The sequence below is a fragment of the Botryllus schlosseri genome, chromosome 7 (genome assembly GCF_051294905.1).
Source record: "Botryllus schlosseri isolate E-star chromosome 7, Bs_hap1, whole genome shotgun sequence".
Lineage (NCBI taxonomy): Eukaryota > Metazoa > Chordata > Ascidiacea > Stolidobranchia > Styelidae > Botryllus > Botryllus schlosseri.
Window position 1 is genome coordinate 26,168,638 of NC_137242.1, and position 17,779 is coordinate 26,186,416.

General features: G+C 38.1%; 1 protein-coding gene across 2 annotated transcripts in view; it reads left to right on the top strand.

Moving 5' to 3' along the window:
* The window catches only part of LOC145443175 (uncharacterized), a 132,498-nt gene that overhangs the window by 80,241 nt on the left and 34,478 nt on the right, over window positions 1-17,779 (top strand). For both annotated transcript variants that reach the window (XM_080321167.1, XM_080321166.1), the window contains exons 53-64: window positions 889-998; window positions 3,257-3,452; window positions 4,134-4,317; window positions 6,062-6,209; window positions 6,505-6,635; window positions 7,913-8,050; window positions 9,607-9,692; window positions 10,792-10,922; window positions 11,304-11,448; window positions 12,396-12,619; window positions 13,322-13,551; window positions 15,527-15,662. In XM_080321167.1, coding sequence (XP_080177293.1) covers window positions 889-998; window positions 3,257-3,452; window positions 4,134-4,317; window positions 6,062-6,209; window positions 6,505-6,635; window positions 7,913-8,050; window positions 9,607-9,692; window positions 10,792-10,922; window positions 11,304-11,448; window positions 12,396-12,619; window positions 13,322-13,551; window positions 15,527-15,662 — 1,859 coding nt within the window. The remainder of the gene's footprint in view (window positions 1-888; window positions 999-3,256; window positions 3,453-4,133; window positions 4,318-6,061; window positions 6,210-6,504; window positions 6,636-7,912; window positions 8,051-9,606; window positions 9,693-10,791; window positions 10,923-11,303; window positions 11,449-12,395; window positions 12,620-13,321; window positions 13,552-15,526; window positions 15,663-17,779) is intronic.

Below are 17,779 nucleotides of genomic sequence, written 5' to 3' on the forward strand. Positions count from 1 at the left end.
CAGTATGGCGATTATTTTTGACCAAAAAGACACAAGATTTTGCACTAAAAAGGAAAATTTTTACAATAAACAACTTAATTTTAACAAAATTTTTGCGCATTTCAATAATGCAGTCCTTTTATCAAGTCTAGTTCCATCGAGTGTGCTGTTGATTTGAAGTATCAGCTTTACCGTTGCTGCTTTTCGTGATACTTATACAGTAGGGGTCTTCAAAATGATTTTATTTCTTAAATTGTACTGGCTACTTGATAAAATTGTTAGGTTACGGTACCTAATTTGAGCTTAGACACCAAATTTGGTTCAATTCCAACCAGTAGCCGCATTGCTACAGGAGAAGAAAGTTTCTATTTATGATATAAAAATAAATTGACAAAAATTTTAAAATTTTCTGTGTTAGATTGTCTATCGAAACTATGTTCACCAAATTTGATTCAATTCCAACCAGTGGAAGCGGAGTTATTGCCGCCGAAAAATTGGGATCATCAATAAAATAGTATTTACGGTGACCAATTATTTATTATAGGTGTGCCCACCGTAAATACTATTTTATTCAACTACAAATTTTTCGACGGCAATAATTCCGCTTCCACTGGTTGGAATTGAAGCAAATTTGGTGAACATCGTTTCTATAGACAGCCTAACACTTTCATGGGGTGGTCAGAAAATTTTGAAATTTTTGTTAATTTATTTTTATATGATGAATAGAAACTTTCTTCTGTAACAATGCGGCTACTGGCTGGAATTGAACCAAATTTGGTGCGTAGGCTCACATTAGGCAACCTAACAATTTTATCAAGTAACCAGTACAATTTGAGAAAAAAATACACTTTTGAAGACCCCTATTATACAGCTCCGTTATTGCAGCTTATCAAAATGTCTGATTAACAGGCGGCACTTGCCAGGAAGTGGACTGCGGGACTCCCTACCCTGTCGCGTACTCTAGGGTCAAAGTTATCGGCACTACGCTGGGATCCAAGGCCCACTACCAGTGTTACGAGGTGTGGATAAGATTTATGAATGAAAATTCTTGAGATATGGGTATTTATGTTGTTTTGTGTGTTAGCCTATATCAAATTATACCCGAATCCGTGAGTTTTATCAATTATATCGTGGAGGTACAGAACTTCAATATACAATTGAATAGTATATTCATATTGAAATGAACCCGAATATTTTCGGCTGACACTCGTCAGGTTGCTGACGATTACCCCTGACGAGTGTCAGCCGAAAATATTGGGGTTCATTTCAATATGAATATACTATTCAATTATATCGTGTACTCAGAGCTGGTCGACTAGAAAATGTCGAGTTTGAATTTTTGCTACACGTTTTTTTCAGATTAGATCAGAACAGTGGTTCTTAACCTTGCCTCCAGCGCCCCCAAAGGGGCGATTTGGATTTTGAAGGGGACGGAAACGCTCAGGGGGCGATATGGGGGGCGCTTGGCTCAGGAGGGCGGTACAGGGGCGCTGACGCAAACTGGCTGTAGTATAGTAAAAAATATCATTAACGAGTTTTCAGAGCAAATTAAGATTCGACAAAACATGTCAAATCTTGAAATTTTTCGACGATGTCTGCTACAAATATGTTCTCCCAAAAATTACACATCAATTTCTGACAATTTATACAATTTTTTCACTTTTTATTATTGGGTACCCTTTCTCCACGAAAAAATACGCATTCTTTATCGAAAATAGCAATAGGCATTTCGGCATCGGCCATTACCACACCACGAGGCACGAAGACATGAAGTTTCGGTCAATATGGGACTCCGAGAAATGTGCCAAAACATGGTCAGCGAAAAAACATTTGCTGAAAAGATGTGCACTCATGTTGACCGTAAATTCCGATATAAATATGTCTGATTGTCCAGTTTAAAAGGCCCGTGCCGAATTATCATGTCACGAAAATCTGAACCCCACAGGACAAATAACATCCATCAAAAAAATTATTTGCCATTGAAGAAATACCAATTTTGAATCGTGCTTATTTTAGTTTATTACATTTATGCGATTTCAATATCTTTTGACTATAATAGCCAGCGGATAATAGGTCACAAAATAACAACCTGCAACGAAGTAATTGTACCAATGGGCTCGCCCGAATATATTTAATTATTATTTACGTGCCCTACATTTTCCAAGGCAACAGATCATTCAATGTTACCGGTGAATCTTATTACGTGGGCTGAGAGGATAGGAAATGATAGCGATATATATTTATGCAATTACCAATGTTCCTGACCGATTCATTCATCCGTTATAAAAAACTTTTGCGCCTAGGCGACCAGGCCACATATTACTTTGCTCAACATCGAAATCATGCGATGCGGGGGTAATGGTGAAAGCCCCACATAAGTTTGGTTTATAACCCTATCGGGGCCCAAGACCAACGTTTTTTTTAGGGGAAAACGAATTGCTGTTATGATCCGTCCTTTTACCCATTGTTTTAATCACAGTCTTTAAATTATGGGGTGGGGGGCGCTAGAGCACTGAAAGCTTTGAAAGGGGGCGCTGGATGAAAAAAGGTTAAGAACCACTGGATTAGAATTAGCAAATTTTTTGATTTTTCATGAAAGTTTTATCTTCAATTTTGCATGCAACCAACATTTTACTGCAAATATTGGGCTCTATGTGTGAATAGATCGCTTGATTATATCACTCTCGTTAAATTTTAAGGTCCTTTCCGATTTGACGTACAGTCAGGCTGGACGGCCAAAATTTATATTTTTACTTGGACAATTTTTTCAGCCTATTAATTTTGTTGAAGTCGCCAACACTGAATTTTGCTACAGTGCCTTGAACAGGGATCGATTTTAGTGTCTCATGCCCTAATAATTTCAAGGAACTTTGTCCAGTGTAACTTTTGTGAAAATAAATGCAACTTTTTACTGCAACCTTTAAGAAAAAGAAGTGCCACTTTCCACGGATTTCACTGCAACTTGCCCTACTAATTTCACCACTGGAATTACCGGTATCTAATTGTCCAAGTCTGCCAGTACTAACTATATATAGAATGGCTTACTTTGGCCAGAGGTATGCCCCTTTTTTCATGTAATACAGTGCTATTTGCTAAGCTGCCTGAGTTTTGTCATTTTCCATATTTAAGAAAATGACTCGAGTCAAGTCGAGTTACTGAAAAATTGCAAGTTTTCACAACTTATCTTCGATTTTGACTTTTCATACTGTCCCAATTATTATGTCGTTTTGGAGCTTTTGCAGTTTGAAAGAATCATAATTCAATATTTCCATTTTAGGGTTATAGGTCGAATTTGACTTCGTTTTCATGGTTCGCCACTTGCGCGGCGGACGGCGTTTGGAGGGGCACGCACTTTCATTGCTTGCCCATGAGCAAGTTCCTGTGTGGCGCGCCAAAATCGATGCCTCGCACTACAAAGTATCTGCCGTCGAGCTATTTGGAAGGGGAACAGACCACGTACGAATGCGAAGAAGGTTCGGTTTGTATTTCAAAATCGTGTCATAACTCCCACCTGATGGTAATCTTGCGGAGAGATTTATTGACTACTCAGAAGAGTTAGATTTTTAAGAATATTTCAGCTTTCAGAATCAGATTAGAATTAGAATTATAGCTACACAGTTTTTTCCAAATTAGATTAGAATTAGAACTACAGGATTCTCAAAAACTTGGAATTTGAAGCAAGTTTACTTCATATAAAATCAGAGCTCAATCTCATAAGCACTAGAATGGCATGTATTGAAATTTTTTTCAATTAATTTTTTTACATGATAAATGGAAACTTTCTTCTGTAGCAATACGGCTACTGGCTGGAATTCAACCAAATTTGGTGTGTAGGCTTAAATTAGGTAACCTAACAATTTTATCAAGTAGCCAGTACAATTTGAGGAAAAAAAAGTCATTTTTGAACACCCCTACTATACAGTTTTGCAGAATTTTCAGGAAAACCGCAACTCAGATTAGAATTGAAATGAGAGCGTTGAAACGTTTCACAGATTGAATTAGATTTATATTACTAACATGTCGCTTTAGTTAGTGTAATTAGACTACTAGAATTATCTAATTATTCAAGAATTAATCAAATGGGTGTGTCCAGCCCTAGTCGCGATCATGTAAACTCGTTTGAAATCTCATATATAATTTCTTGACGTCTTCAGGTTTCTTGACCGCCGATTTGAAACAATCCGTCACGGTGACTTGTAGCGGGTCTGGATATTGGGTGCCAGATATCGACAAACACGCCACCTGCCAATTGGTCACCTGCCCTTATCCGTCTGACTTTAACTTCGCTTTGAACCATATCACCTCACCGGAGCCGAAGCAGCCCCATTTTTCTGTTGGGTATGATATCTATTGTGTAGATACTAGAATTGTCATGGAAAATGCAATGACTCGACTTTTACTCGAGACTCGGTCGACCTAGCCATCTTAATTTACCTACAAAGATTAGTAAAGTCACCACATTATTGGTATTTTGTTTATCAGTAGTGATATTTCTAAAATCGGGCCAGAAACTTGACGATGAGTAGGGCTGGGCAAAATCGAGTACCTGAGTGATTCGATTCTGAATCACGTATTATGCTTCGAGTCGAGTATTCGAGTATCACACATTATGACGTCATAACGTAATGTAATATGTCAAAGTTCAAATATGTACCATTTACGCCAAAGCAAAGACTATAATGCCTGTTATCCATCACATTAAAGATGCTTTGATATTTTTTCGACCATACCGATTTCATTGCACTTCGTGACAAGGTTATGGAATGATTATGACTTCGAAAATGTGTTATTTCACGCAAGCTTTGTAGCTTTGTACTATGTTTCGTATGCTTCAATGCAGCCAATCAGTGATTTAAGCCTTCCACATTGGAAAATAGTATCAAAACTATAATTCTCGTTGATAAATTAACTTTCAGTAGCGAGGAGCTTGTAATTTCAGTACTCGAAAATATCGTCTTTTACTACTCGACTCGAATCATTAAAATTAATACTCGATTCAGATTCGAGTACTCGAATCATTGTGCCCAGCCCTAACGATGAGTAAATTTAGTATATTATGAATGTAAGGCATTTTATATCACTCAACTCATTTCTGGTGGGAACTGGTTATCCTAAGGAAGTAGTTTGGCCTGAAAACACGTTTTTGACTAGAAAACCGACAAATTTTTACATGAAAAACTAGTATTGTAACGAAATCTGACCCTATGGAGAACATCAGTAGTTGCATCACGCATTATGGCAGAAAGTTATTGAAATTTGTTGTAGTACAACGAAAGATACTTTCCTACATTCTCGGGTAGAAAGTGTCTGTCCTTGCTAAGTAGCTTGTCAAGAACGGAGAAAGAACGTTCAACAGCAGCAGTTGTGGGCTGGTGACACACCGTGTTGCTTCATTCTGACAATGTTGTCTACCTTGCAAGTTTTCATCATGCGCTTCTTGATATAAGAACCCATGCAATGCCCACACAGTCTTGTTTCAATTAGGATATTGCGGTAGGTTGAGCATAACACCATGTCGACCTATTTGTTTCATTTGACTGTCCATGATTCACAATGAGCAGACAATGGGCCGTCTACAACGGTAGGCCTATAAAGTAGGCTACATGCTGTAAAATATCAAATGATAAGTTCACCGACAGTGCAAAATCTATGATGCAAACGAAATGCAGAGGTCAAAAAGGTTTTGACTTTGTAAACAGTTTTGTACAAATTTTGACCTAACGCTACAGTTTTCACAAAATTTTGACTTATTTTTACATGTCAAAGAAATGGCCCTATTTATCAGGTTTTGAACTTGTAGCTGAACGGTAAATACTATGACTCGACCTGTTACTCGCTATCTGGAATGGGAGTTGACTCGGGGGGGTGAATTGAAAATGACTCCACTCAACTTGAGTTAAAAGTAATGAAGTAGAATTGACTTGTGATTCGGAACCTTGTGACTTGGTTACAACCCTGATTCACAGCCCTACGAATTTGCATTCGATTAAACTACGATATGACCACATCCTATGCTAATGTGTATCACTGGAATCTTTTCAAACCTCCATTGTACCAAGGACCTTTTGTACGTTTTCTCTAGAGAGACAATAATCACACGTTGCGAACTAGGATATTTTGCTGGCACCGTGGCATCTTCGGTATCGAGCACTTGTCAGATGGACAGTAGTTGGTACCCGGATCCGACCAAGATTTTCTGTATCGGAAGCCCATGCGAAGCTCTGCCAAAGGTAGCGTTCTATGTTTTTGACTATTCCCGTTCCATTTTTATGTAGATAATACACAGTAAACTTTGTGAATGGGAATAGGACGTTGCATAATACTGTCTTTAAGTTTTTTTGCGGCATAGATACCGACTCGTGATATACAAACACACGATCTGTGCATATGCATACCATGAGTGCATGATGTGCATATGCTGCTGGAAAAGGAAGGCGCTGCTATGCTTCTGATTCTAATCTAACTTGGAAAACCTGAAAATATTCTGACTGTCCGAGTCTGTCACATCTGACCTTACCTTATCAGATTGAAAACGCGGAAGTCGGCAGGCACAAGATGGCGGGCAGCGGGTTCGCGGCCATTTACCGATGTAAAGAAGGATATCAGTTTTTGGGGTCCGCCTCACCGATTTTCATCACGAGATGCTCGATTACCAGGTAAGGCTTGTACTTCGAAATGGAATTTCCTGTGATTAGTGCATGCCAAAATGTGGTGCCTGTTTGAGTCGAGTCAAACTTGGATGGAATACTCGGTTTTCAAAATTCGCAACGAGAACTGGAACTAAAACTACTGACTTTTCAAACTACTAGAACTACTCGCCATTCAAAACTTGCTACTAGAACTGGAACTACTAGCTTTTCCAAACACCTAACTAGAACTAGAACTAAAACTGCTCCCTTTTCGAAACTCACTAGAATAACTACTCACTTTCCAAAATCGTAACTAGAACTAAAACTACTTACTTTTTAAAACTAGCAACTAGAATTAGAATTACTCACTTCTCGAAACTTGCAACTAGACCTAGTACTACTCGCCTTTTTAAATCTTGCGACTAGAACTGGAACTACTCAATTTTCAAAACTCACAACTAGAACTAGTCACTCTTCAAAACTTGGAATTAGACCTAGAACTACTCGTCTTATCAATCGTGCAACTAGAACTAGAACTAAAACTATTCAATCTAATTGTATATTCATATTGAAATGAATCCTAATATTTTCGGCCGACGGTCGTGAGGGGGGTAACCGTAAGCAACTAGTAGAGAATTTTTTGCACGAAAAATTATCGAGAGGACAGACTTCGTGCTGTTGGGAGAGGACGTTCACACTTTCATTTGCGTGCCTTGGAGGCCACTTTCAACAAAATACGCCAACCAAGTCTGACAGTACAGAAGGAGCTTGTGTACCATCTAAAAATAGCTCATTAAGCGTAAGCGCTCTCTTCACCCGATCATTCAAAATTTCATGCTCGTGACGTCATATTTTGTGATACGATTGTTGACACACAATGTTCTCACCAATTCTGTACTAGTTGCTGACGATTATCCTTGATGAGTATCAGCCGAAAAAATTCGGACTCATTTCATTATGAATCTACCATTCAATTGTATAGTATGGTTTTAAAAGATCTTAAAACTACTCACTTCTCGAAACTCGCAATTTGAACTAGAACTAACAATGTTCAATAATCCACAACTAACCAACTAAAACACAACCAACTAGATTCAAACCCGTAGCAACTCATATATTTTATTGGAATCTTTTTTGCACATAAATATTGGTACAAGTTTGAAATAGGATAAGTTTCGACCCCCAAACCCACCCCTGGGCCACCCCACTGTTAGCTGAAATTGTGATACAATCAGAAATTTCTTAATATTACCAAGATCCTATGTTTTTGCTCGTTGGGATGAACGTAATTATTTGTTTTTCAGCTGGGACCCATCTCCTATGGGTCGTGAGTGCACGCCTGTGTTATGTGAGGTTCTTCCCAACATAACCAACGCATTACCAGTGGCTGAATCCCTCACGTACAATTCCATCATTACAGTAACGTGCCAAGCTGGATATCAGTGAGTATTCAAAGGCTTATTTCCATTTTCTTCTTAAAATTTTCAACGTTTGTACCCCTTGTGCTATCATGAACTGTTTTTCTGCAACTAATGTTGTGTTTTTTATTATAATCCGGCCATTATTTTGTCGGAGGGAATGACATACCCAAATTTAAAATGAGAATGCTCTTTAAAGCGAATCTCGCGAAAAAATTCTCGAGTATAAGAAATCCGGCCGATAATATTCCACTTTATGTAAACTTTCAAAATAATATGCGTGATTGAGTAACGTATAATTTGACACTGCATCTCGTACCCCCTAGTTTGGTGCTTCCTATACTTATGGGGTCGATGGACCCCTGTTTACGAGCCAAGCTTGCTGTACAGGCATTTGCCTTTCTCGTGCCTATGAGAAGGAATGATGTTTTGATATGAACCCAATGTCAAAGTTTTCACGAATTCAGTAATTATCAATTTAATCTCATTTGGAAAAAATATTTAGCTGTAAGCCTAATCATAATTTTAATCCAATTTGGAAAAAAAACAGTGCAGCTATAATTCTAATTCTAGTATAATTTGTCTAAAAAATGTTTGGCTATAATTCTAATATTAGTCTAATTTGGAAAAGACTTTTCAGTGATCATGGTTCTAATCTAATTTGGAAAAAACAGTGTAGTATAATTCTAATTTTATAGTTGAATAGTATATTCATATTGAAATGAACCTGAATATTTTCGGCTGACACTCGTCAGGGGTAATCGTCAGCAACTAGTAGAGAATTTGAAAGAACATTGTATATCAACAATCGTAACACAAAATATGACGTCACCAGCACGAAATGTCGAATACGAGAGCGTTCAATGTACTATTTTTAGATGATACACGAACTCTTTTTGTTGACACAGCCTTTGTGTTACGATTGTTGATATACGCTGTTCTTTCGAATTCTCTACTAGTTGCTGACGATTACACCTGACGAGTGTCAGCCGAAAATATTCGGGTTCATTTCAATATGAATATACTATTTAATTGTATATTGAAGTTCTGTACCTCAAAGAAGCTGTTCGAATTTTATAGTCTAATTTAGAAAAAAATGTATGGCTATAATTCAATAATTCAGGGAAAGTAACTATATTTCTAATTTTAGTCTAATTTGGAAAAAAACTGTATGGCTGTGATTCTAATCTATTTTTGAAAAATTCAGTGTACCTATAATCTAAATAGTAGTCTAATCTGAAGAAAAACCTGTATAGCATTAATTCTAATTTGATTTGGAATAGCTGAAAATTTTCTTGTTGTTTAAATCAGCTTCCTACTCACTGCTACAAGTATTCTTACCCACTGCCAAATGTATTTTTTGAAACTAATCGAGTCATTTTCAGATTCTTTATTCCCGAATTCTACTCGCAATGGTTATGGCGCATTCGCTAAAGTTCCACTTTTACTTCTGATCGAGTAGAAAAACCATCTGCCGTGACCGCCCTTGCCGCTAATGTTCATTGGCAGCATTTTAAGACACGTCTCTTCCTGCGTTAATGTATTCGATATTTTTGCGCTGAGCAAGTTGACATTTGCAGGCTGCCGGACGGTTTTAAGGAATTGAAGCTGTTCTGCGACTCGGACGGGCTTTGGAAGCCGAAAACAATAGCGCCTGAATGTCAAGGTATTTGTGATCATCTTTTTTTGCGGTAACAGTACTGAACATAATTTGCCAAGTAGAAAATTTTTAGCATTTCCAAATTAGGTTAGCATTAAAATGATACACTGTTTTTTCTGTCGAATAAAATTCGGATTATATCCACACTGGGTTTTTTTACGAATTTGATTTGAATTTGAATTGTAGTAGCTACACAGTTTTTTTTCAAATTACACCAGAATTAGAATGAATGTTACACTGTTTTTTCTTTCGAATACAATTAGAATTATATCCACACTGTTTTTTTTTCGAATTTGATTTGAATTTGAATTGTAGTAGCTACACAGTTTTAATTTTTCAAATTACACTACAATCAGAATTAATGTTACACTGTTTGTTTTTTTCTGAATTAGATTAGAATTAGAAATATAGCTACGCAGTCTTTTCCTAGTTCCACTATATTTAGAATCATAGTTACACTTTTTTCTCGAATTAAAGTAGTTATCGAATTATATGTACATTGTATTTCCTAATTACCGTAGAATTAGAATGATGGTTACACTGTTTTTTTTTTCTCGAAATTGATTTGAATTGTAGTAGCTACACAGTTTTTCTCAAGTAGATTAATATTGGAATAATAGCAACAGAGTTTTTTTACTCATTTTTCTAGAATCAGGATTATAGCATCCGGTTGGCCTACCCATTTTTTTCAAATTAGATTGGAATGAGAATACAAAAAATAGTAGTCACAGCGCCTATTTTTATCACTATTCGCCACATAATTTGTCACTGTAAATACTATTATTTCAAATCCAAAATTTACCTCACCAGTAACTCTGCTTCTACTGGTCGGCATCGAGCCAAATTGGATTTGCATCGTTTTTTTTAGACAACATATCAATTTCATAGGTTTGCCAGAAAAATTTGAAAAATTAATCTTCATTTGATAAATCCATAACTTTTTCCTCTAATAGAAATCATTCTACAGGTCGCACTTGCGCATAATTTGATGAGCAGTGTTTTTTTAAGCGACTTAACGATTTTATCAAATAGTCAGTCGAATTTTCAACAAAAAAATAAGGTTAGTTTCGAACAAATCTACGACAAGTTGTCAATATCATTTCAGTTGTGGATTGCGGTCCGCTTATCATGGTCTCTGGAGCGACAGCCGCAGTGGTTCCGGCCCTATCTCCGCCCCAAGCTGAATACAGATGTGTTGTTGTGGACGGTGTCTCCAGATTCGCAGTCAGCTGCAACGTAAGGGGGTCACAATACTGCTACATAGTGATATCTGATTATTTGTGCCGATGATGTTAAAACCGGTATATTCAGCTGATATTCGTGAGATATGGCATCTGGTTAAGGCACGTTGCTTAAAGCATTTATCTGTTAGCTTTACCGCCAATGCTATATTTGGACACAAAATAATCTGGACCCTGTAAGTTACAACAAACAGATTGATATTCACAGTGTGACAGTCACAGATTATAATTCTCTAACTTCCTACCATGGTTGTAACCTAGCCATAATTTTCCGAGTGACAAGTCAATTTGGCTTCGGTAGTTTTGACTCGACTTGACTCAGCCTTACGCATGACAGAATGACTCAGTTTAACCACTCTCTTGCGTGTTACATCAGTCCGCAGGTGTCTGGCAGCCTTTTCCTCCCAACGTCGTGACGTGTCCCGGGTTCTTCTGCACTGCCCCGCCATTTATAAGGAACGCCGTGGCCTTGTACGGAGAAAACCGTTTTTACAAACGATGGCATTATCGATGTCTGCCAGGTACCGTCATTTTTTATTTGTACAGGGGTAACTGATTGGTAATTGTCCTACGAGGGTTTGGGATTCATCGAACCCTGCTATTACTGGGATCTGGGGAGGACCGTGCTTTCTATGTATGATACGCACCCTGGGAATGTCATGTACATTCTGGGAACGAGTGTGTACTCATGTATAGTACGCACCCTGCACTTGCATACAAGCTTCACGTGTTGCAAAGATGGTTATGTTTTAGTATTAGCGGAAATAAATTACGCACATTGATTGCTCAGGTCAACGGTTATATCGCTTTCTCACCAGGCTTGTTGGAGATGCGGCTGTTCAGGCCAGCGTAGCCAGGCCTGTTGCAGATGCAACTATTTAGGCTAGCGATGATATCTTGCGCACATGGCCATTGCTCAGGCCAACGATGATATCATGCGCACCAGGCCTATTCTAGATGCGATTGTTCAGTCCAGCGATGATATCTTGCGCACGTGGTCTGTGGTCTGTTGTAGATGCGATTTTTCAGGCCTGTTGTTGCCGCAATACATCAGGCCAGCGAGGATTTCGCGCAGATGCAATCAATGACCTAGTTTCACCCACATACAAATATCGAATCAACTTATCAGGAGATCGTGTGCTGTTATCTGTCGTCTCGATACTTTTTCGCAGATTTCGCATCATTGGGGGGTCTAGTCGACTTTTATTAAAATACACCAGCCAAGGCTGTATCAACAAAGAGAGTTTGTGTACCATCTAAAAATAGTACATTGAAGGCTCTTTTATTCGAAAATTCGTGCTGGTCATGTCATATTTTGTGATAGGATTGTTGAATAATAAATGATTCATTATACACTGACGTTATGTAATGCCATGAGTGCCGTCAACTCTATTTTCAGTGTAATCTATCTCATTTTTGAAATTGCTGCCACCAAATATGCTGACAAGCTCAAATATTTGTTTTGCAGGGTTTCAAGTCCGTCCAAAAGTGTTCACGTTTTCGATTCGCTGCAATTTCCCTGCCGAATGGGACGTGAGTTACGCATGCTCACAAGCATCATGCGGCGACCCACCACCCGTGTCGTCCGCGTACGTGGCCGCGCACAACCTGACCGAAATCGGTGGCGTTGTCAAGCAAACTGTGGTTTACAAGTGTAAGGCTGGGACTTGGATCAGCAATGGGACATATAAGGTAATTTGTTTTTTTTTATGGATTAAAACCAGACTTGGACAACTACATAATTGTAGTTGTCCAATTGAACTAATTAGAGCAAAAGATGGTAATCTAATTCTAGTCTAATTCGGCAAAAAAATGTGTAGCTATAATTCTAGTTGCAGTCTAATTAGGAAAAATGTGTATCCATAGTTCTAATTCTAATGTAATTGGTAAAAAAGTGTGTAGCTATAATTGTAATTCCAATCTGATTTAGAGAAAAAGTGTGGTGCGATAATTCTGGTTCTAGTCTAATTTGGAAAAAAAGCGTGCAGCTATAGCTCTAATTCTAGTTTAATTTGGAGAAAACAGTTGTAGCTATAATTCTAGTTTTAATCTAATTTTGAACAAAGGGTGTTGCTACAGTTTTATTGCTAATCTTATATTGAAAAAACTGTCTAGTTATAATTTAGTTATAATTTCCGTGTACTTTGGAAAAAATGTGTATCTATCATTGTAATTGTGATCTAATTTGAAAAAAACTAGTGATAATTGTAATTCTAGTACAATTTGAAAAAAGTTTTCTAGCGATAATTCCAATTCTTGTTTAATTTGGAATGTCCGTGCAGTTTTAATTCTAATCTATTTAGGAAAAAAGGTGCATCATTATATTTCAAATTCAAATCTAATTTGGAAAAGCTAAAAATGTTACAGTTTTCCAACTCTCTATCTCACCGCCAGGCGCTCACTTTCACCTCGACCTGCGTCGGAGGAATCTGGCAGCCGGACCCCGAGACCAGTTTCAGATGCGTCCCGGTCACCTGCGCCGTACCGGTCCAGCGTGAGGACCAGTTCGACAACGGCACAGACGTGTCCGGGCGGAAAACAGTGCATTTCCGGTCCACGGTCAGCTACCGCTGTCCAAAGGGCTATTTCTTTCGTAAGCACGCCAGGAACGCGGTGACCATCAGGTGATTTTGGACATTGTCCGGTGGAGCGGGGCAAAATCGAGTGCCGATTCGATGGTGACTCGACATTAGGCTTTGAGTCGAGTACTTGAGTATCACCTAACAGTATGGATGATGCCGGAAATTTAAATATGTGACTTTTATGCCGCCACAAAGAATAATGCAACTTCTACATTGTATTAAAAATTGTTTGGTGTTATTTTGAACCAGGGTTGTAACCAAGTCACAAGGCTCTGAGTCACAAGTCAATCTCACTTTTATAGTTTTGACTCGAGTCAAGTTGAGTCATTCTCAGTTCACCACTGAGTCAAGTCCGAGTCCAAGGCAGCGGGCAGAGGGTCAAGTCCGAGTCATGATATTATGACTCGAATCCAAGTCATTGTGTTGACTGCTCAGTTTCCAGTTAAATTTTTGGTAAACCCACTTTTTATAACTCTGCTTGGTGATACCGAATATTTTGCATTTACAATACACTAATTTTCCTCACTTTTAGCAGTTTCTGTTCGCATTTTCAAGTACCAGTACCAATAGACGAAAGACCAATAATGTGGTTACTTTACTATTCTTCGGAATTACGATGAAATATCGGACTTGGTCGTCTGAGTCTCAAGTCATGTGACTTGGTTTGAGTCATGCGCAGTGACTCGAGTCATTACAATCCAGTTTTTAACATGCCGATTTCATTGTACTTTCCGACAATGCTATTTCCGCTAGGGTTGTTTTGAATTGATTTTTTTCCGGAATCTGGGGATTCACTGACAGAATTGTTCGGTTGCCTAAAAATGCTGCACACCAAATTTGGCCCGATCCCAACCGGTAGATGTGAACGCACGGGAGTGTGAAAATTTTGAATTTATCACAAAATTTTGAAAACAATTTTTCAAATTTTATTGTCAAAGTGTTGAGCTGTCCACAAAACCAATGAAAAACAAATTTGATGCAATTGCAACCCATAGAAGTGGAGTTTTTCATTGGCAATTCTGAGATTACCCATTGTCCAGGCTATTTTTGCGAGTCCGATATTTTCAATTGCAATCACTTCGCTTCTAACAGTTGGGAGTGAACAAAAATTGGTAAGCATCGTTCTTTTAGACGTTTTAACAATTTCATGGAGTTGACACTCGAGTCATTTTCTCAAATACGGTAATGACTCTACTCGAGTATTAGCGCATGACTCGAACCACATCATATGACTCAAGACTCAGGCGGCCAAGACCGACTTTTCATTGTAATTTTGAAGAATAGTTAAGTAACCTAGTTAATGGGATTACGTCTATTGGTACTGGTACTTGAAATGCGTTCAGAAACTGCTAAAAGTGAGGAAAATTAGTATATTATGAATGCAAACTATTCGATATCACAAAACAGAGTTATAAGAGTGGGTTTCACAAGACCTTAACTGGAAACTGAGCAGTCAAGACAATGACTTGGACTCAAGCTCGAGTCATAACATCATGACTCGGACTCGACCCTCTGATCGCTGACTAGACTTGAGTCAAAACTATAAAAGTGAGATTGACTTGTGACTCGGAGCCTTGTGACTTGGTTACAACCCTGTTACTGGCAAGTATTTTATAATGTCGATAATTTAAAAAAACATATATCACTGCACGACTCGGCTAATTACAATTAAAACACCATTCAATTTTGAGTACTCCAATCGTTATGCTTCAATTGTGTCGTTTTTAATATTTTATGACTTCAACTGTTTTTTGAGGGGGTGGTCTAGTTATCTAAGGTACAATTCTTCTCTAATTTTTAGTTTTCCAGGAAATGCTTCATGAGAATTGGTGCGAAATGAGCCTAGCTCAATGTACAGACATTTGCTATTCTCATACTGAAAAAATGGACTGTGATTTTTGCTGTATTTGAAATTCGGTATCGAATTGAGTTTTCTAGTTTTATGAATTTGTAATTGGTATTTAATTTTATAAATCTCAAAATTTTCCAGCTGTCCAACTCAAAAGTAATCTTTCAGCTGCACGGAGAACGGGGAATGGTCCGGTAATTACCTCGATCTGACCTGTGAGCCGGTCGTGTGCAGTTCTGACGTGGAAGATCCGAACGCAGATTGGGACGCGAAGATGAACACGGAGATAGGCGCTCAATTAAATGTAAGGCAATAAATACCAGTGGTGTACTGGGGAGGCTTCGTCTTGGAATTATGGAATTAGAAATTTTTCTACTGCAATAACTTCACTTCCAGTGGTTGGAATTGTGCCGAATTCGGTGTGCAGCATCTCTGCTGACAACCTAACAATTTTATGGGATTGACAAAAAAAATTTGAAATTTTATTTTTTATTTTTTATTCAAATTCGAAATTTTCTTCTGCAAGAATCTCGCATCTGCTGGTTGGAATTGACACAAATTTGGTGTGCAGCGTTGTTTAGCCAACATAATTTTATCATGTCGCCAGTGAAATTTGAAAGGAAAATTTGTTTTTGACCAGCCCTAATGCTCAATGTGGGCTGACAAATTAGGTTTACCATATGTACTCCTTTTTCATGAATTTGAAAATGTTCTTCGTGGACCCCTAAATGCCCTCTATATTGGTAATTCGGCCGCCTTTACAGTTTTTAGAAGTAGACTCATGGACAGGGTCAGCTTGAAATCGGCATAAATGACGCGAAATAGGTAATTCGGATGCCGAATCATAATGTTGACCTTTTTAGTTTTTTAACTGTGACAACAGTCCTACATTCTGCGCAGGCCAACAGCGAAATGTAGGTGCCTGATGACTAAAAAGTAAAATAATTTTAAGTGGTGAGCACTTGATATGTGACTATGTAAGGGGATGGTCAACCTTAGCAGTTGATCTTATAAATAACAATGATAAAGTTTGTTTTGTAATTTGTAGTTGTAGTTTCAACTTTGGCGTTTCATGGGCCCCTTGATGCTAGTTCGAAGACTCCAGATGAAAAAACCCTATACGGCTTGACTATAATCTAAAGTTGCGGACAATATTGATTTCATCGAACAATGTCAATCTATTTTAATACTCTTGGAGGTACATAACTTCAATTTACAATTGAATACTACATTCATATTGAAACAACCTGAATATTTACGGCTGACACTCGTCAGGGGTAAGTGTCAACAACTAGTAGAGAATTGGTAAATGCTTTGTATATCACAATCATATCATAAAATATGACATAACTGGATGTACTTTGCATAATTGAGGCAAGCAGATAGCTTAAGCTCAATGTACAATCTATTTTATCTAATATCAACATCACAGCTTTTAACAGTAAATTCATATTTATTGACTCGAAGAACTTTTCGCGTGCCTCTTATCAAGAGCAACCGGCACGATAAAGGATACAGAACAGAGATGGATTCAAAACCAAATGGCGAATTGTGACGCAATAATGCAAATTTATAAATAACATGAATGGAAATTCAACCATCGCAACAATGCGGCGTATATAGCAACAAGCAATTTCAAGAAGTAGAGCCCGTGAGGGATACCATACAAATACAATGAGACAATGCAGCAACACAGAAAAAATATGTACAGAAATATGGACGTACAGCTTAGCAACGACAACTAATGTGAGATTTTAAGATTATACAAAAATTATTTCTGGCGACTAAGGACCGGGTTGTTTAGTTTGATGAAAGTGGATTCCAAAGCTGTTAAATGGAATATGGTTCTACCCTTGGATAAAACTGAAAACATGTCGTCTGAATAGTTTGAGGCGCAAGACGGGTTGTCGATCAAATGCTGGCCAATCGAAGAACTGCATGCCAACACTTGGCCGTACGATTTTGATTTTGATGCGTGTTTCTGTTTACATTGCTGAGTGATATTTTCAGAATCATGAGACTGCGATGCCGATCTTATCCCCTTAGGAACATGCTGTTTGATACGTTCTAGTAAGCGTTGGGATGTGCGTCCCACGTACCGACTGTCACAGTGGCATTTGTATTCATATATGACCATACTCTGATGAGAAGCAGGCAGCACATCCTTTCGCGTGTTGGACAAATTTTGTTCCGTTGTATATACAATCCTTGCATTAACAGTGTTGTAACATGATTCGACGCATGATCTGATTGATTTGGTGAATCTATTGGAGACAGAGCCAAGCCAAGGAAGGTGCATGTACACCGGGCATTTGTTAGGGCCGAAAACTGTAGGTTGTCTGAATTTGCGCATTTTCTCCGCAATGGCAGAGTCCGTGATGCTATCGGGATATCCATTTTTGGACAGAATGGATTTAATCC